This window comes from Asterias amurensis, chromosome 13 (genome assembly GCF_032118995.1).
Source record: "Asterias amurensis chromosome 13, ASM3211899v1".
NCBI classification, from domain to species: domain Eukaryota; kingdom Metazoa; phylum Echinodermata; class Asteroidea; order Forcipulatida; family Asteriidae; genus Asterias; species Asterias amurensis.
In genome coordinates this window covers 291,676-312,396 of record NC_092660.1, presented here as the reverse complement: position 1 = coordinate 312,396, position 20,721 = coordinate 291,676, and the positions used below count along the sequence as shown (strand labels likewise).

The 20,721-nt window shown below is 37.6% G+C and overlaps 1 protein-coding gene across 2 annotated transcripts in view; it reads right to left on the bottom strand.

Moving 5' to 3' along the window:
- Positions 1–978: 978 nt before the first annotated feature.
- Positions 979–20,721, bottom strand: part of LOC139946049 (VWFA and cache domain-containing protein 1-like) — a 29,311-nt gene continuing 9,568 nt past the window's right edge. Inside the window, exons 4-27 of one of the 2 annotated variants that reach the window (XM_071943638.1) lie at positions 20,614–20,720; positions 19,840–19,990; positions 18,727–18,871; positions 17,956–18,091; positions 17,329–17,418; positions 16,777–16,911; positions 16,060–16,166; positions 15,103–15,235; positions 14,378–14,527; positions 13,862–13,985; positions 13,332–13,404; positions 13,084–13,162; positions 12,215–12,304; positions 11,584–11,726; positions 11,357–11,454; positions 9,431–9,514; positions 8,917–9,027; positions 8,132–8,354; positions 7,663–7,914; positions 7,135–7,250; positions 6,755–6,871; positions 6,256–6,407; positions 5,466–5,726; positions 979–5,007 (exon numbers count right to left, since the gene is read on the bottom strand). In XM_071943638.1, coding sequence (XP_071799739.1) covers positions 4,592–5,007; positions 5,466–5,726; positions 6,256–6,407; positions 6,755–6,871; positions 7,135–7,250; positions 7,663–7,914; positions 8,132–8,354; positions 8,917–9,027; positions 9,431–9,514; positions 11,357–11,454; positions 11,584–11,726; positions 12,215–12,304; positions 13,084–13,162; positions 13,332–13,404; positions 13,862–13,985; positions 14,378–14,527; positions 15,103–15,235; positions 16,060–16,166; positions 16,777–16,911; positions 17,329–17,418; positions 17,956–18,091; positions 18,727–18,871; positions 19,840–19,990; positions 20,614–20,720 — 3,493 coding nt within the window. In that variant the 3' untranslated portion in view covers positions 979–4,591. Of the gene's footprint in view, positions 5,008–5,465; positions 5,727–5,774; positions 5,888–6,255; positions 6,408–6,754; positions 6,872–7,134; positions 7,251–7,662; positions 7,915–8,131; positions 8,355–8,916; positions 9,028–9,430; positions 9,515–11,356; positions 11,455–11,583; positions 11,727–12,214; positions 12,305–13,083; positions 13,163–13,331; positions 13,405–13,861; positions 13,986–14,377; positions 14,528–15,102; positions 15,236–16,059; positions 16,167–16,776; positions 16,912–17,328; positions 17,419–17,955; positions 18,092–18,726; positions 18,872–19,839; positions 19,991–20,613; position 20,721 lie in introns of those variants that run through there. The other variant, XM_071943639.1, reaches the window with a different exon arrangement.

Below are 20,721 nucleotides of genomic sequence, written 5' to 3'. Positions count from 1 at the left end.
CAGTGAGAAGCACCTTGCAATTCTAACTTTGAGTAAGTATGTGTGCCCATACAGTATGTTCATAAAGACAACTGAGATAAATATCCTCTTAAAATGTCACAGTGCGTGTTCAAATAAAAACAGCATGTTCTTGTGGCCAATTCTGGGGCCGTACTAGTAACACTAACAGAAACACCTTCAAAATTCAGACCTTGTAGAGCAACTATCTAACATTAACAAGCCCTTTTGGGTTTGGGACTTGTGGATTTTTCACCCAAATTTGGCATGCCATTTCATATTGCCCTCAAACGTAATGCAGCTTACGCGAGTAGTTAGCTTTCCTATCGTACTAATACCAATCCTGAAATTAGGTTTAAATAAGTGTCATGATTAATTAAGTTGTCGACAGACAAGCATTGTCAACACATATCATAACTGGTTAATGACATATCGTGTACATTTTACATACCTTTGTAAATGTATGTGCTTGAACTTTAGTCCCAGAAAGTTGGTCCAAAACAGGTGGAAAATAACTGAAGGCACACGGTTGTGAACTCCATTTAAGCGCTGTTAAACTTGGTCCAAATAAACAAGTATTCCAAAGTGTAAAAAAGAACCAAACAAGATAGAAAATTCTGACAGAAATAAAACAAAGCACCACGGACGACATTGCAGACGAATAAAGAGCCAAAAAACAATGAGCGCTCTGATTGGACAGAATCCGAGGTTCTGATTGGCTGACAGTTCTGGGCCTAATTCCCTGCAGTGAAAAACGTCATAGGAAATGTGCACTGCAGGTCACGGACAAGCAATGACGTCATATGCAAATAAGCCAAACATTGTCAATCTCGTTTTCTGATTGGCTTAAATGTGAAACCGAAAATCCTACCGGATCATTGACATTTTTTGATGGCCAAATCGAAGTACTGATTAATTATGGCTATCATTAACAGATTAACAGATAATAAATAAAAACAAAGTTAAGAAATATCATGAGAATGTAGATATTTATTTTGCATGATTAGTTCAATTCTTTGTCAACAATTACCACAGTAAACATTAGGCCTACAAGACAAAACTTCTATCCACTGTGGTAAAACGTGTCTAAATAAATGTCACATTTTGTTTATTACTAACTACATTAAAGCTCTCTACTGCAGCATTTACATTAACATACAAAAATGGCACATTCTAATTTGATGAAAAACACTTAGTTTTCTCTTTGGCATGTTATGATATACAATGGGTGCTGGGAGTACTACAAATAATAGTTTTACAAAAAGTTTTTTTAAATGGAGTATTAACGACATATAGAAAGCTTACCCAATTAAGTTTAGGAATCATGCCAACTAGCTTTGTATTGTACCAGAATTTTTTTAAGTGAGCTCACACAAATCACTTTTTTTAAATTGAGAATTACCTTTAAATATTAAAGGTGATATTAAATAGCAAATATGCTATTTTTATATACAGGTTTCCTATTCTGCTTGACAAACTTACGGTATGTGTACTGTAACCCGTTCTGAAAATAAAAACTCAATTTGACTGATAATGCAACCTACACTATGGGCAGAAATCCTGACAAAGAAATTATTTTTGTGGTTTTAATTGCATTGTTAATAGTGTTGAGGTTTATTTGGTACATGAGATGTGTGCAACAGTCGTGGGGATGAAAGCCAGTGTGACATGAATACAAGCCAGTTAGGTACTGCACCCCTGTGAAATGAAAGCCAATGTGACATGAAATACAAGCCATTTAGGTACTGACACCCCTGTGAAATGAAAGCCAGTGTGACAGGAACTACAAGCCAGTTCGATACTGGCCTAGCACCCCTGTAAAATGAAAGCCAGTGTGACATGAAATACAAGCAAGTTAGGTATGAGTGGTAAGGAAGGCAAAATACATATTAATATGTTTGGTATGATATAAATTAAAAAGCTGGTGGGTCTGAAAATACAGGCCAATGTGGTACATGCCAGTGAGGCTTGGTACGTACATGCACTTCTAATGAGCTGTGAAATACAAGCCAGTTGAACACAAAACACAAGCCAGTTGGGAAGGAAACACACACCAATAGACTGGAAGTACAAGCCAGCCAGGCCGTTTGACATAGTCTAGGCAAGAAGCACAAGCCAGCCATTATACCTATCTGCCACAGAAGCCACCCCTCACTGGTTAAACTTAACACACCCTTAAACTTAATACCACATGATATGACAAAGTATGTTAAACTCCCCACAAGCTGCAATGGATCTCTAAGTACTACATGACACAGAATGCATAATTACATGCCTATTTACATATCTACATCTTAAAAAGAAAACGTCACTGAGCCAAAAGCTCACTCACAGCTGGATTATAAAAATATTTGGCAGTGATTGCAATTAGTCCGTATCATTTTTCTTTTCTTTCTTAATCACACATGAACAATTTGGCACAACTAATTTAATAATCTTACTAAAAAAACGTTCAATCTTTAGTTACCCTTTTAAAAACTTGGTGATTACTCTTTTGTTTACAATGTCACCTTAAATTATAGGGTTTCTTGATTTCGAGACTGAAAAATATCTACTAGAACTAGTAGAAGTAAATCTCCTTTTTCAAAGCAACTCAATGTCCTTGGGTTTTAGAACTTACTAACATTTAAAATAGATTTCTCTGTGTTAGAATGCACTATGACAAATAAGAGATCAGATTTCCATTTCATTAACAAGGAGCAGATGTCCTATTTTTCCATTAAGCAATATTTTCTGCTGAACAGCTTTTATGAAGTTGGGCTATGTAGCAAAGATGTCAATGCAGTGCAAAGTCTTCAAGATCTCTACAATGACAAGCCTTTTTCTTGTTGCTAACTAAACATATTGGACAATCAGTATTTACAAATTAACATACCTTAAAGTCTCAGATGGACCTGAGTGCATCACCTGAGCATACAATTTACATGTAATTATAATAAATTATAATAAATTATAGAGTCTAGTTCTATTGGTCTATTCCAATCTACCTACTCTGAAATCAGCCAATCAACAGCTGTAACGTACTGCCCATTGGCACACTGCATAATAGTACATTATGTGCATAATAATATGAATACAGTTCAATGTTAACCAATAATCATTCTGTACTTTAAAAACAATTATATCTATACAGATATTTTAAAGCATTTATGAATGCTAAGATGTGGATACTGTAGGGATAAAACAACCCACAATATAATCTCCACTGGAAGGTTAGTTTGTCCGATATTGGCATTAAAGGCAGTGGACACTATTGGTAATTACTCAAAATAATTATTAGCATAAGACCTTTCTTGATAACGAGTAATGGGGAGAGGTTGATAGTATAAAACATTGTGAGTAACAGCTCCCTCTGAAGTGACGTAGTTTTCGAGAAAGAATTAATTTTGCATGAATTTGATTTCGAGACCTCAAGTTTAGAGTTATATGCCAGTGATTTTTTCACTGAACTCGTGAAAGTACCGAGGATACAGTGCTAACAAGTATCTGTGTACGGGTAAAACCAAATAGTAACAATTAATATACTAGAAATTAGAGAAGGTATTGATACATCCTTCTGATTGGAGGCTAAAGAACCTTATTTTAATTTCAAAGGGTCTTATGGGTTACATTTTTACCTGAGTTCATTGTTTTCATTCATTGTTTTTGCTTTTTTTTTTTTCAATCAAAATTGTAAGTACAAAATATATATACACACACGTTGACATTGAACGTTTGCATCTCGCTTCAAGGTACTAAATAATATCAATTTCCACTAATAATAAATTCTCTACCATTAATATATACAGTATTTACAATAATAAAAAACAATCAAATTAATGCCAGATGGGAAATCTTTCGATGACAAAAAAATGAAAAATATTTATGTAGCTATAAAATGTGATGCAACCGCCAATAGTTGTAAAATGTTTCTTCCATTTTGCTGCAGACCGAGCCATGTGGCTCTTTTTCAAGCTTGTGATGCCAAAGGTTACATGGTCTATATCAACCTCACCTGTATAAACTTAAGACAGCAGTATCTTTAGCTAACATCTTAATACTTTTCTTCTTTCATCTTCCTGTGAGTTGTCTACAAATCCTTAAGGGATAAGACAGAAACAGAGAACAAATCCAGAGCTGATTAAATAAAAACAAAGTTCTTGCCTGATTGTATTTAGCTCCACACATAAGACTATGCACAGTGAACCTAAACCTTGTGGCTTTGCAATGGGAGACGCTAGGTGGCAGCAGACTTACCAGGTAAATTTCCATTGTTTAAGTAGTTCTGAGCATGCACACATTACCAAGAACAATGGAGTTTACCTGGTAAGTCTGCTGCCACCAAGCGTCCCAAAAGTCTCCCATTAGCCGTTCTCACAAACTATCAAATAACACTATCATTTGAGCATTAACACATCTAGTTGGCAAATATAAGGGAAAATTTGTGTGTTTGCTTTGTGCACATCTCTATTGGGTCTGTACGCATGCGTGAATGTAATTAGCATTTTTCATGCTTAATCAGCTCTGAATTTGCCCTCTGACCTCATGAGTTGTGTGAATAATAATCAAATATTATATATATACAAAGCAGACAATGCTGCTTTTACCACAGACACTAGCACATAGTATCCATGGCATGAACCTGGGCTTTGATTAAAGATCGACGACTAGGAAGCACTGTTTGAGGCGGAGGATCCAATCTCGGTGGTACATCACTCATATCATGGCTAATAGGGTGTGATAAGTCTAATAGCGTGGCGGTGGGTGCGGTCAGCTTCGGCCGTTTGACCCGCAAGGTACCAGGAGGTTGCTCTACGTTATGACGGACCGGTTCAACATGGACTAGGATTGGTTCTGGTTCCACGTACTGGTACTCGGAATCTTCATGGGGGGTCATTGTGCTGTAGCCATGGTCACTCTCGCTAGGGGTACCACCAGGCCGATGACGCCAGACACGGATGCCATAACGAGCTCGCTGGTGGTAGGGACTAGGTTGGTTCAGTGCTGCTAGGAGTATGTTAGCATGACCAACTAGGAAGGCAAGAGGAAAATACATCAATAAATAACAAAGTATTGTCAAATGAGGGATTGCAAATAGAGAAAATGGAATTAGTCACAGCTGATTTCATGGCCATCTTTGTCTGATTCCCCATGTGTAATTAATGTAGGATGCATGCATGAGTCTCCTAACAGAGGAACCACCTATTTCCTTCCAACCTTAGCAACATGTAATGATAATAATATAATAATCAATTTTATTTTAGTGCTTTACACACCCAAAGGGCGTCTCAAAGTGCTTCCAACATTATTACCCCTGGTCACTGGGCAATTTAATTCATTCCTTAAACCATCTCAGCTCCCTGGGTATACAGCCTGTGCAACAAATATTACTAAGCTAAATCAAACACCATTTGTGCCCTCACAGGTACCCATTTACCCCTGGGTGGAGAGAAGCAATTTTAGTTTAGAGAATTGATGTTGAGACTTACAAGCACCAGGAGCAGGAGGTGGATTCTCAGGCTCTTCTTCTTCTTCTGGCTCTGCCTCCCCGTCTCCTTGAGACATTCTCACTGATGCATCCGAACCATTCTGCGCCATCTCACGACGACGCTGGGCGTTATTATGGACATGGTGACGATAGGCGTAGATGACTAACGCTAGAGCCATGATCACACCCATAAAGGCACCAGCTACAGGGCCAACCTGGGCTCCCTTATGGGCCTCAAAGGGAACAGTTTGACTATCAGTAGCTAGAAAAGGACAACAAGTTTGGACAGATATTAAACAAACAAGTCTACGATAGGCGTAGATGACTAAGCTAGAGCCATGATCACACCCATAAAGGCACCAGCTACAGGGCCAACCTGGGCTCCCTTATGGGCCTCAAAGGGAACAGTTTGACTATCAGTAGCTAGAAAAGAACAACAAGTTTGGACAGATATTAGATAAACAAGTTCGGAACAGGTTGATATCTAAATCAGAAGATACTATAAGTAAACCAAATCTACCCATTAAATTGTCAAAATAAGCTATTATTAACACTCTCTCCTGTAGGATTATTCCACTCAACATGAATACTTAAGACCTAGCCCCAATTCCATACAGCTGCTTTAAGCACAAAATGTAGCTAGTATAAAAAAATTATGCTAACCATAATACCATCTCACATGTACCATCTGTGGCTAGTATCCTGCTTATTTTTGCTAAGCGGAATTTGTTTAAGCAATAATTTCTCCTTAAGCACCTCTGTGAAATTGGGCCCTAATGTATGTTACTCACCTATTTCATCATAGTAAGGTGATTTTGCACCCACAGCTCCCCCGAAGCACTCCCTCTGTGTAGCGCAGTAAGGATTGGATAACTTTCTTAATTTACCTTGGCTTGTTGTGGTAGCTACACACCATTCACAATCCACTACACCAAAGCACTCACTAAAAACACAAACAAAAACCACATTATTTCAACTGTATCAATTACTGTGTTAATAATCATAATAAAGACTTGTAATGCGCACATAGCCACCCTGCTGGGTGTCCAAGGCGCAGTAAAACCAAAACAAAACGAAAGAAACGAACCGACAAAATTAGTCCTTGAAAACCTGCGACATTAGAGATTTTAATTTTGCGGTACAAAGACAAGATATAAAATTAAAGTGGTAGAGAGTTCCAGATGCTTGGGGCAGCTGGAGAAAAAGACCTGGCACCCCAGGAGTGTCACTATTATTATTATTTAAGTTAAAGCATTTATTTATTTTAGCATTTCATGATATAGTTCTCACCTGAATGTCTTCCGTTGTTTACAGTTATATCTGTAGCATTGAAGCAATCCGTCAGTGATACTCTCGCCAACAGAGGGCAGTGTTGAATTCTCCTCCTTATCAGAACAGCTGGGATTCCTGTATAGAGATATGAATATTCATGATGAGTATGCACATATTTATAACGATTGACTCAGTAGTCAGTTTGAGTTATTGTAATGACTGCCATGCTTAGTTGTGATTAATCACTGTATCTATTGGTAAACCAATTACCAAATCTTTTTACCAATAATTATGTGTATATTTAAAAAGCATTGGTATGCCTTGATCGTATTAAGGAGAATCCCTTAGAGTTCTATCCCACACCATATCGCTATCATCCAGTGTTTTTGTACACATACCTGTCTTCACCCTGTCTGAGTGTACCATGGCAGTTATCTAGCTGGAGTTCACATTCACACGGACATTCACATTCTGTTTGTTCCATGCGGTTACAGTTCAGGCATAGACGGTCATACTGGGGAGAGATAAAACATGGAATAGATTTAAGTGATCTACATATACAGCACGTGTTGTAAAATAACCATTGCATCTTGTAATATTCCATCTGCAAGTTCACTATTAATATTTATATTTATAGTTGCTCTTATTGCAAGTTCACTGATTCTAAAGTTCATACCAGTACCAATCCTCCAGAGAAATATTTCCATCTGAAAGCTCACTGATTCTAAAGTTCATACCAGTACCAATCCTCCAGAGAAATATTTCCATCTGAAAGCTCACTGATTCTGAAGTTCATACCAGTACCAAACCTCCAGAGAAATACTTCCTGATGAAGTACTTTTAGTAGACAATATAACAGTTTAAGATCAAAATGTACCCATGACTTCTACGTCCTACTCCCACAGCTACCCACTCTATAAACTCACCATGCTACAAGGGCAGAATGTTGTCACCTCACTACAGGTATCATTCACAACACCCACAAACGTGTTGGTACCCGGCACATGAACGATGCGGTACTTGCTACAGTACTCCCCATGGTACAGATTAGACAGAACACCGACTAAGCTGGTATTGAAGGAGTAGTATCGCTGAATGGTACGATCCTCGTAATTGTTGCAGCGTAGTTTCTTGACGAGGTGTGTGTGGTAGAGGATGTCATTGGAGACCAGGATTTCCTTGGAGAAAAACAAAAAGATTTCAAGTTGCAATAGAGCAGTGACCTTTACCCTTTGACATTTAACCTTGATGACAAGTACTCAAAAGGACATACATCTACCCAGCATATAGATATACACTTGCTTACATTTTATGGAATAGGTGCAATATAAATAAATAAATTATTCATATTATCCACAGTAAAAAAAAAACTGCTTAATATTTCTCTAGCCTTACCTGATGTGTAATATGCTGTTGCTCCACTGGTCCCCTACCGACTGGTTCCACAAGCCTAGGATGTGCAATAAGGTATCCTCTATCATCCATGACAAAGCATCTTACAGTCGACTCCTTACAAACTGGCATGACCTCAAGAAGTACTTTATAGAAGTATCTGATAGTGAAGTCAATTCCCATGATGCCAACGACATGATCCGACTCCTCATGCAGTCCACTACTCCTATTATTTCACCACAAAATAAAATTCATTCAATCAAAAACAACATCCAGCCAAACTATAAGCTCAAATACAATTTTAGGAACACATTTTGAATTATCACAAGCTATCTATAATCTAGGATATCTGGGCTCCAATTTGACACTGGAGCACAGCCCTGAGGCCAGTAAGCTCTTGACTCCAATAAATGCCACTAATACAAATGAGATCAATCTTCCCTTAGTACTTAAACAAATTAAAGCACTAAGGACCTAGGAGATAATACAAACTTGAGGTTAATCCTAAGTAAGTAACTCTTCCTAACTCAAGATAAGACTAGTCAACTCTTTGTGAAATCAACCCCTGGTCTAGTAAACATTTTGAGCTACAAGCCCTGAAGCCCTGAAGTCTTGTGAATTTTTCTTCACAACTTTAAGTCTTGGATTTAAAACATTTGGAGTTATTATAAGCTATCTATTATCAAGGATATAACAGGCAACAGAACCTTGGGGACAAATATTTAATGGAACCAATAGCTATGATAAATCTGGAGATCTATTCTAAAGATAGCTTTCCTAAGACTTACCTTCCTTGAAATACAACATGGCTAAGCGTGATGATGTACCCAGCTCCACCCATGTCCAAATAAGGTGATGATATCGTGACACGCCCTGGATGGGCTAAGGCTCGTTTATACCTACAAGTAAATATAATTCAATATAGTAATCAATCAGACTCAATCAATCAATCAATCAATCAATCAATCAATCAATCAACCAATCAATCAAAGGTCATTTGTAGAGCGCCAAAATCAAAAATTTGTTTCAAGGTTGAACAGTTAGTAAGCCCTGTTCTTAACAGGTATGATATTTGGCACTTGAAAATAATTAGGGAACATTATTTTTCACCTAGATTAAAAATGTACACCAGTACAGAGGTGCCTTCAAAGTTTATTGATAGCAATGCATTCCAATAAATCTGAGCAATTTTATTTCTATCTTTTTGCCAACAAGTACTGTAATCTGTAAGCCTGAAGATTCAAGTGAAGAAACGGTGATGAAGTAAAGAAGGGAGGTTTGAGTGATATCTGTTTTTCTTACCAAGGTCTCTTTGAAGGGTCAAATCTCTTGTCTACTCTAGAGCCTGGATACATCGTAAGAATTCCACTTGTAGTTGCTAGATACCTGAGGAATGAGTAATAAGAAATGTCATTTACTTTTTGAGACTTCTAATAGTGGTCCAGCATTCTAGGGATGATGAGTTATATGTACATTTTCTTTATTGATACTGCTATTAGTTGTCAAGCTAAGACACTTGAGAGCGTTCTGTTAGACAAAATAAACAATGTTATTGATTTGACATCATGATGTTTAAATAATAACATACTTTTATACCGCACTTAAAACTGCGTTTCTAAGCGCTATGGTACTGGTTTTCTTGAAGACTATAGAAAAACCAGGGCAACAGTACCAAAATACAAAGATACAAATTAGGCAAAACAAAAGCAGAAATAAACATGAGAAAGTTAAATCTTCTTATTGATTACAAGGCATCCAGGGATGGGCGAGCCTCAACATGATTCCGACCTCTGTCGACTAGAGAGAGAGAGAGAGAGAGCAGGGATGTGATTGCTTGTCTTGAAAAAAGCCTGAAAATTTAAACTGTCTGGAAATGTGAGTCCTATCATTGCGAGCGCAAGCTCGGCCCTTACGGCGTGGGGTTCGGGGCCCGCCTAAGGGCCCCGGAAAAATTTTGAAGTCTAGATGCTCTGTGGTGCTTTCTAAGCTTCCTTAGAACACTTGCTTTAATCACTATTTGTTGCACAATTTCAGTGTTTTTAGGAGAGAAAAAAAAATCTCAAATATTGCATTTAATTCAGCTGGGAAACCCTTGTTCAGAATAAGTATAACATTGAAAATAAAACACAAAATCATTGCCAAGTTTACTCTGTGTTTAAAATAATCTGCCATTTCCAGTGGCAGACTTCTTTTTGCGTGTAAAGGGAAAAGTGAAACCATACATTGTACTTGTTGTAGCCTTGGGTAAACAGACCCGGAGATGATGGTGTCATCACCATCACAGTAAGTACCTATCACTTTTCTATAGCCGCGGTCACAAATTTTTCATAGCAGTTAGCACTGATGCAAATGAATCTCAAGTCCGTCAACAGTGCCCGACTCGTCCAGCCAACTCCAGCGGAATTTATTTTGAACACCTTTTTCCAGGTCTCGAACTGATGGGTCTCCACTCGGCAAAGTTTGTTTCGACGCCGCCATGCCGATTCGACTGGCTGACGAGACAACAGTCATGACAGTACGAATCCTCAAAAACAGTCGTACGTCGTATGGATTGTATCGGTGCGGCCACACGTACACGTGGACGGACGTTGGGTGGCAAATGCTGCCATATTGTGCACGCAAACCAAAAATAGAAGCTCCAGCGCAGCGTTGATCTTCGTTGCTCTACTAGCATTGGCGACGGGCAATTTCTAAATTGTTCGTGCATTTCGAGTTTTTTAAATTTGCGCAGTTATCACCATGCGTAAAACCACCGCACATTGCGCAGACACAAAACGAGGTCACTGCTACACAATGAGTCTGTTCCCCCATTCCATTAATACGCAAGCACAGCACACGCGTTAATAGGAACTAGACTTGGTGAAAGAAGCACGCTCCTACCCAGTAAAAACAATAAACCGTACGGGTCCTATGTGAGAACGATCACAACTTATGCGTCTTCTTAGCGTCATTTAATAAAAATCCTGTCCGACCCAGCGCTCTGTTTCCACCTCGTTCTCATATATGGCAATACAATTTAATGTAGAACGTTCATCATAAAACCAATTAAATACATTTCGGCATGCAAAACTCAACATGAATAATTAATTAGCACAATCTACCCCCCGATTTTCTCAACGGATTCACATGATTCACGTTGGTTGACTTTTTGAGTCGAAAAAGCCGGAAATCCGGCAAAAGCCGGAGAAATCACATCCCTGAGAGAGAGAGAGACAAGGCATCCCTTACCTTCGGACCACGTAGTCATTTAAGCTACTCTTCTCAATCTGAGACAGCCAGATATTTTCTAAGCCACTTATCGCTGATACATCATCTTTGATGGAACTCTAGAGAAGAAAAAAAAGTTAGTTGTGTACATGATAACATGACTCAAAAAGTAGTTCATGGCCTGACACAGGTTAAAAATCTATGATTACATTATTTGTTATAAGAAGTAAACTTAGGCTTGAGCTTACCTTAAAGCCTGGGTTTGCAATGAGATTTGTATTATCCGTCAGATAAGCCATGTAAGCCTGGACTACTAGCTTAGTCTCACTCTGACTTAGATGCTCAAATGGGGATGAGAAACTACTTGGTGCTAACATCAATGTACTTGCATCTGAAATAAAAAATAAAAAAAACAAGAGAACAGTTGAGACCAATTCAAGAATTGACTCCGCGGTAGTGCAGTTAATTACGATCCTATAAGCTAAAGAAGTAGTCCAAGCCAATGTTTTTATACATTCTGCCCAGGTAGTAGTTAAAAAGCAGGACAGTTCTTTTCAGAACTAAAAAGTCTCCCAAACATCCGATAAATCTACTTCATGGTAGTAGAATAAAGAAACTCAGTTCTCTAAAGAACAAGCTCTACCTGGCAAGTAGATACATACATGGTGTTACCACAAACCAAATATATATAAACAAAAGATTCTTCAGAATTGAGTAGATCTGTTACAGATTTAATTTCTGAAACAAAAATTTTCATTTTCTAAGGGTTTCTTTGACATAATCGGTGTATAAGGTTAAAAGCAAAATTAATATAGTAGTTATCATTATTATTATTATTGTTATTTATGTCGTCATGGTGCTTTGTTTGTCCGTACATACCTGTTGTTGCCAACTGTTTTAGATGCATACACATACTATCTGAAGGTAATAGATCTAATCTATGATAGAGTAGCATCCGTCCAGACGGCACTACAAAATAATAAAATAATAACAACAATTAGGTTACTGCTTTAGAAGCGGGACACCTTTGGTAATTGTCAAAGACCAACATTCTCACTTGGTGTATCTCAACATATGCATGAAGTAACAAACCTGTAACACTTTGGCCTCAATTAGTCATCAAACTTACGAGATAATAATGGAAGAAAAAGCACTCTTGTTGCACAAATTTGGGTGCTTTCAGATGCCTAACAAAAGGCTTCAGGCCTGAAGTGTTTTAATATTCAAGTGAAAAATTACCTATGTTACTTCAGAGGGAGTCATTTCTCACAATGTTTTATACAGCTCTCCAATGCTGGTTACTAAGTAAGTTTTTATTCTAACAATTATTTTGAGTGACTACCAATAGTGTCCTTCAAAATAAAACTTGTCAAATAAAGCCTTGTGTACATTAATTTCAGTATTACAATTTGTTTTTGTTTTCTGTAGAGTGAGGTGGCTTCAGGCCTGAAGTGTGTTAATATTCAAGTGAAAAATTACCTATGTTACTTCAGAGGGAGTCATTTCTCACAATGTTTTATACAGCTCTCCAATGCTGGTTACCAAGTAAGTTTTTATTCTAACAATTATTTTGAGTGACTACCAATAGTGTCCTTCAAAATAAAACTTGTCAAATAAAGCCTGGTGTACATTAATTTCAGTATTTACAATTTGTTGTTTTTTCTGTAGAGTGAGGTTTGCTATGAACTCATAAAGCAAGTTATTTTTACCAAGATTTGAAATGGTTTTCTCAAAAACATTGCACTTACCGTTCATTTTCTTGAGATGTTTCAGATGAAAATCTTGTTCCATGATGACAACACATACAGACAGAGGTGCATTTCCAACCTGGGAAATATGATTCAAATATACAGTTGTCACAATGATCAGATTACCCTTTAAGAATGACTTCAAGTTTATAAGCTCCCGCGTCACATTTAAACACTTCTTGACCAATCAAAATGGATAAACTGTCCGGCTATTTATGAATACTCCATATTATAAGGTTTATACTCACTGGTTCCCATGTGTAATGAACAACGGTGCTATCATTAGCAGATCTTTGTAGAATCATAGTCCCACTCTCACCACTGGAAACAACAAGAAAGAAGACAATACAAAGGTTTAAAGGAACATCACAAAATTGATAAGAAAAAACATCATCTACAGATCACAGATTTACATCAAACTTACACGGTCTGATGATGATGATAGTAGGAATTATCCCTTTAAATATTTCTGTTGAAAATGTCCTACTATTGGTAAGAAATAAGGAAAAATAATTTCCCAGTCGAAGTTTTTCGATCAATTAATCAATTTCATGTAAAATGTGTAATCGGTTTTTCACTACTTTCTCATGACCAAGATGGCCGATCGATCTCAAACTTCTACAGGTTTGTCAGTTTATGTATATTGTGGATAACATAGAGTGCTTACACTACCAGCAACTGTTTTGTTAGCACACACAACAGATGCAAACATGGTTCTGAAGTACAAGCTATATAATAAACCCTGCGCATGTAGGGTAGGACAAGATGGAATGCGTACCTGATCATTGACTGTCGGACTTTGTTGAAGTTAACAGATTGTTCAAAGTGACTGATATCTGCGTAGAGCGGAGGTTCAGATGCCATAATCGGTCTGGCTAATGATGGATGCATGATGGTAAAACCTGTGGGAAATAACCAAGATATCAACATTTTACTTTACTCTGTTTACTTTAGGTCTAATAATATAATGGTTGAGTGAATATTTCCTTTAGAAATATAGAACACTAACTTCAGCTGAAGCCTTTTATAAGGCAACAAGGGTGGTTTTTTTTTTTGGTTTTTTTCATTAATTTCTTGCAACTTCGACAACCATTGAGTTCAAATTTTTACAGGTTTGTTATTTTATCATATGTTTAGATAGACCAAGTGAGAAGAATGGTCTTTGACAATTACCAAAGGTTTCCAGTGCCTTTAATAATAATGATATAACAATTTTTTTGGAAGGAGAGTTAGAAGAAACAGATTTCCGGTTAAAAACAGAGAAATCGCATCCCTGATAAATGCTATAACTTACCAGCCATGTCTGTGATGAATGCATAAGATCTATCTCCTTCCTTGAAGTATGTGATATCCTCAAGAAGGTCTGCCATATTGACCTCTAAGCCTACTATACCAAGCAAGCGACTATTCAAATAACACGTCTGACTCACTGTCAAGATTAGACCTATCAAAACAAATAATAATAATAATAATAATTAAAACTTGTAAAGCGCCACCTATCCAAGACTAAACTCATTCTGAGGCACATAAAAACAAAACAAAAAACAGAGAGAGTAACAAAAAGACTATAAATTACTTAGCTTAGAAAGAAATAAGGGCACATTGAATAAAACAGATTGACATATTCGTGTTGGAAAAAAACAAGTGGTAAAAAAAACAATAAAAAAATAAGATAATTAGCAAAGCAAATGAAATCTCAGTTTCTTCTTGATTAAGAGACGAAGTTTGACGTAGTGTTGCAGGAAGCTTGTTCCAGATGGCAGGTGCAGCAGTGGCACACTGACCATAGCGAACAGTTCTCCCTCTAGGTTCTACCAACAGAAAAGAACCCAACGATCTTAGTACTCGACAAGTTTGCTTGACAGAGATACGCTCACACAGATACCAGCGTGCAGGATCTTAAAGACAAGGAGGCAAATCTTAAAGCAGATCCTCTTACTCATCGGTAGCCAATGAAGCTCTCTCAGAACGGGCGAAATATGGTTGTATTTCCCTTATACACATTGAATTGACTCTTACCTCCTCCAGTGGTATCCAAGTGAGGTAGGGAGAACACAGGTTTGGAACTTGTGTCTAGCGGAAGAATTGTATAAAATCTCCCAACGGTTGAAGGTAAATTGCTCATCTGATTCAACACTGTCATCACTCCTTTCTGTTAGGAGAAAATAAGGCAATACCAGAAGGTTTAATCTCTGTCTACAGAAAAATGAAACAATTTAAAATTTTGGTTTTCAAATAGCAACTTCTAGTTTGAGAATAACAATTATTTATGATGTTGGTTGTACATGCAAACAACTTTCTTGAGGCTGAGCCTCGAGAATGATACAAGATTGATTGTATAAGTTTTTCGTTTTGAGTTTTTTTTTTTCAGTCAATGTTATCAGTTATAATACAATTCAAAATGGTTCACAGAATAGTTAGTATTAAATAAAGAATTAATTTCAAAACTATAGAAAAGTTAGTTTTTAAAAGTCACAGATCATTCAGTGAAAACGTTTTTATAAGCGATCACCAAACCTCGCAAGGTCAATTCAAGGTGATGACTACACTTAACTGCTTTGGGCTATCGACCAAAATCAACTGCCACCAGGGGCACGTTGCCAGCTACTACCGAGGCTAAAACAGAAATACCCCCTTCACAGTATGTAGGGATGTAGGCATGGGTATCATCCACTAGGAGCTTGACTGGTAGAGCAGAATGCAGTACCTTCCCAACTTTTACGCAGCTATTTTGGTTAAGTGCCTTGCTCAAGGGCACAAGTGTCATGACTGGGAATCAAACCCACACTCTCCTCCAGACAACACCAGTGCGTGGTTTCAGTTTACCAGACCGCTTGGCCACAAAACAAATTTAATTTTCTTTTAAATACTTATTTCTGAAGTCATGTTCTGAAAAACATGAGCCCACTCATTTTGATGTGAAGATTTAGAGGAAAGAAGACCTAGATTAATCTTATATTAGGGTTCCAAACTGACCTGTTTAGGGGGCAAGTTTCCTCTGTACGTCTCCTGGTAGCTTGTTCCATTATCCAATTCAGCAAGATCCCTCAGGAATGCCAACTCCTCCAGACCTGTTATTCCTTCTGTTTGAATCAATCAAAACCAACAGTAGTAAGTACTTGGGAAAAACTGGGTGAGTCAAAAATAAGTTGACCGAGATTGGTGATGTTTTTCAACACAAACAAATGACACTCAAAAGTTCAGTACAGCATACATTTAACAAGCACTCTCGCCTGCTTATTAGAAGAAAAAAAAGGGAAAAAAGATCTTTCCTAAGAGGAGTTATGTCTATATTAATAAAGGTACGCAAAAGGTACGCAACTGCGTCTTAATTAGATGTTTAGATTGTCTAACATTAACATTCCATAGACAGCTACAAACACGAGTGCTTTCAGTAAAACAAGCATAACTTCTCTTAGAAAGGATCAATTTGTTTCATTTTTCCCCACATAAACAGGAAAGAATGCTTGTTTAATATGTGCTTCACTGAGGTTTTGGGTGTTAGTTTTTGTTTTGTTTTTAAATCATAAACCTCGGTCAACTTCTTTTTGACCCACCCTGACCCTGAATAAAACAGTTGTACTCCAGTACAAGTTGAATTTATATTAACTTGTAATTTGTTTTTAAACTAATATCAGCGTTTCTGTATTTCATTTTCTCACTGAACTATTAAAAATGATTTTGTTTACTAACCTTGTACAAGAGCATATGTCATAACAATAGCTCTATTGTTGAAGAGTCTATTGTTGTTTATTACTGTATTGATTATAGCCCTAGCGTCTTCCCCCTCAGAGATATGTCCAGCACTGATGTAAACAATCACAGAATCTAACAACAAATACATCAACAATTCATAATTAATATTTAATATAAGAGATGTTAAATTTGCATCAGGGACAAAGAATATAATTATTTTGGATTTTTTTACCCATACTGCCTCTTTACTGCCTCTAGCTACCGGGCAATCTCAGTAGTCTAGTTGGTAAGACACTGCTCTAGAATTGCAAGGGTCATGGGTTCGTATCCCACCCACAATACCTGTGACAGGATTCAACCTACCTCTAGCTGCCGGGCAATCTCAGTAGTCTAGTTGGTAAGACACTGCTCTAGAATTGCAAGGGTCGTGGGTTCGAATCCCACCCGAGTAACATGCCTGAGTATAAATAAGCAGCTTCAACAAATGGGTTTTAAATAGAAACTTAAAACAGTGTAAAGATCTTTGGTCTAGGAACGTAATATACTTACCAGTAATACTGTTGTTGATGTTTTGAGGTATGGTGGATTTCTGAAGCAGATCAAAGGCTTTTTGAAGACCCAGTGTGTGATTTGTAACACCTGAAATAATGAAAGTTATTATCTCCATCAATCAACCATTTTGACTTCTTCTCTGTTATTTATAATAATAATAATATTATTAATAATAATAACTAGTTCTTACAGCACATTTTTCAATAACCATATCAATGCGCTTTCCCTGGTCATTTGGCCAATAACATTCGTTTAATCTTTCTCAGCTCCCTGGGGAGTATACAACCCCGGGCAACTGTAGCGCCCCAATGGCATTTTCAAACACAATATCAACCTCTACCCACGCAGGCACCCATTTATACCCCTGGGTGAAGAGAAGCAATTATAGTAAAGCATCTTGCTCAAGTACACAAGTGCCATGACCAGGATTCAAACCCACAGTCCAATGACTTAACCTCCCGAACTCAATGCTCTAAACCACTCAACCATGACATCCTACACCATTTACGGCAGAGAAATTAATCAAACTTTTTCACAGTTTGTGCTAAAGTTGAAGAAAAACTTGGCATGCACTAAATACATTAACAAGCACAGAGATTCCATGTGACCTTTGACACGACCTACCTGTATCTCTCCTGATAGTTTTGATATACTGGACGAGCTGTTTCTTAGTATCCAAGGTAGCAGTTGCTAGGTGGTTGTCATAGCAACCATCCTGTAGGCAGGTCTGCACAGTAGAGCCTACACTTAAAATTCCAACCTAATAAGATAAAAATCATTTTAATTAGTAAAATAATTAGTTAACTAATTAAAGTCGAGTGTTAATTAATCATCATTAAGATAAGACAGTTTAAGAAGATGCTCAACTGACAGCTGGCTTATTGTCTTATTAATTTTCTTATCAGAGTTATACATTTCTGCTAAGTAAACTCTTGAAGTGCAAAGGTAGTGTTTGTATTTACACTTTGCAACAATGGCCGTCCCAGGAAACAATTGCCTCCATGCCCCCTGGGCACTTCAGGGTCAAAATACAAACAAAGTGTGGGCACTGACAACTAAAGAAGAAACCCAAGTGTTTGGTGTTTCTTTGAAAAAAATTGAATGGTTTTGAAAAAAGAAACAACAAAGAAATTCTGCGATTGTCAAGATCTGGGCCCAGGCCCAGCTCTACGAAATTTGGCCTTGGTGACTTCGGGAACTTTGTCTCACTACATGTACCTACCTGATCTTTCTCAGAGAGAGATGCTTAAAAATGTTCTGCTAAGCAGCAATGAGCAGGATACCAGTCACAAATTGTACATGTGACATGGTGTTTTGCCTGGTAACCTCAATCTGGTTAGCACATTTTTGTTATGCTTAGCTACTTTGAAATTGGGCCTTGATGGCTTGACTTACCTGATCTTTCTCAGAAAGAGATGCTAAGGCAACCTCCGCTGCATCCTTAGCAATCTGCAGAGATGCCTCACTGACTGACGAACCTCGGTCAATCAAAATAACAATGTGCTTAGCCTGAGGTCTAACCGTCGAGGAATAGATGGGCCTGAAATCAGATCAAGATAACTGTTATCAATCCACCATCGCTGAGATAACCACAACGCCTTGAGTCGTCCTCTCTACATTTAATAAGATTGTTATCCGTAGGGGGTACTTGATTCTAATGTAGTAATCTAACTCAGATTGGTGCTCAAATTATTTCCCTCTTAAGTACTTCCATTTAGGCAATTGATTTCATGATTGCAAGTTATTTTAAGAGTAGCGTTTTATTACCAGTAATCATAGAAGGTTTGGAGTCTAAGATGATAGGAATTCTGCTGAGTGAAGTAACCCCTTGTGAGTCATAAAACCAACTCACATGAGCCGTATTAATGACCTTCCCTCAAAACATACGGTCAATGCTCAGCACAGAATTTTATATATTTAAAACTTATCTTAAGTGGTTAAAACTGCAATTGGAACATCTTGGGTGTTGTTCAGAATAATACTGTGTCTAATTATTAATTTAAAACATTCAGAGATAAAGCATATAACCAAGTCAAGACAAAGGATTATAAATGACTGAAAAATAAAGTAAATACGAATGTATGGTGGTTTGCAGATAGCCCCTGCAATGTTAGAAAACTTTGGTGATTGTGTTTTTCTTTTGTTTTACTTAATTCTTTTATTTATTTTCTGTCACTTTTTGGGAGGGGTGCTGTACTATCCAAGTTAGAAGTCACATCTGCTACTGATATGAATATGTGAATTCAGCTACTGAATATGTATATTCTGAGCACCACACTATTCCAATATAAAATGTATTTAATCATTCCAAACATCCATGTCTTTATTGCTAATCAACTCCTGAATATGTAAATTATGTAAATTATATAAATGAATATGTAAATTCAGAACTCAAGATATCACAGAACTTACTCATTCCTCATAGGCACGTCTTTGTTGCTAACCCACTCCTGAATATGTAAATTATGTTAATGATTATGTTAATTCAAAACTCATGACAGAACTTACTCGTTCCTCATATCCATATCTTTATTGCATCGTCTAGCGTGTGCATGAGTTCCTGTGTAGGATGTAGCAGGGAATATAATGTGAACTCCATCCTCAGAGTTGAAATACTGCCATTTCAGGGTTGGGTTTGCCATCTGATGTCTCTTAAAAACTACAATAATCACAGAAAAAAAACAGCTTAGTAACTAAGAATGCTGGGGCAAGGCCTTTCCTCCTTGGTAAAGGGCACTCACCCTATGAGGAAATTGCAAATTTCTAAAGGAGCATTTGAAGGGCACCAAGGCAGTGACCGAGGGCATGGATGCACCTTACGCCAAACTATTATCTATAATTAAATGATTGATGGTTCCATGGATACTGCGGTGGTACCACCCATGTTGGTGGTCTATGAGAAACTATTGAAGGGGCACCAAGGCAGTGACCGAGGGCATGGATGCACCTTACGCCAAACCATTATCTATAATTAAATGATTGATGGTTCCATGGATACTGCGGTGGTACCACCCATGTTGGTGGTCTATGAGAAACTATTGAAGGGGCACCAAGGCAGTGACCGAGGGCATGGATGCACCTTACGCCAAACCATTATCTATAATTAAATGATTGATGGTTCCATGGATACTGCGGTGGTACCACCCATGTTGGTGGTCTATGAGAAACTATTGAAGGGGCACCAAGGCCCTGACCAGGGCGCCTGAGGCCATGGCTTCCATAATATGGGTGTAATTTCAGACCTAACCTCCCCGTATGGAAGAAAGGTTGCATCGTTCCTACCTTGGGAGATGTTTTTGACTGGGTTGAATGTGTTGCTAGAAGTGACAGGAGAAACTCTCTCACAAGCCGTTTCCTTGGTGATGTTAGCTTGGAAGACAGAATCATACC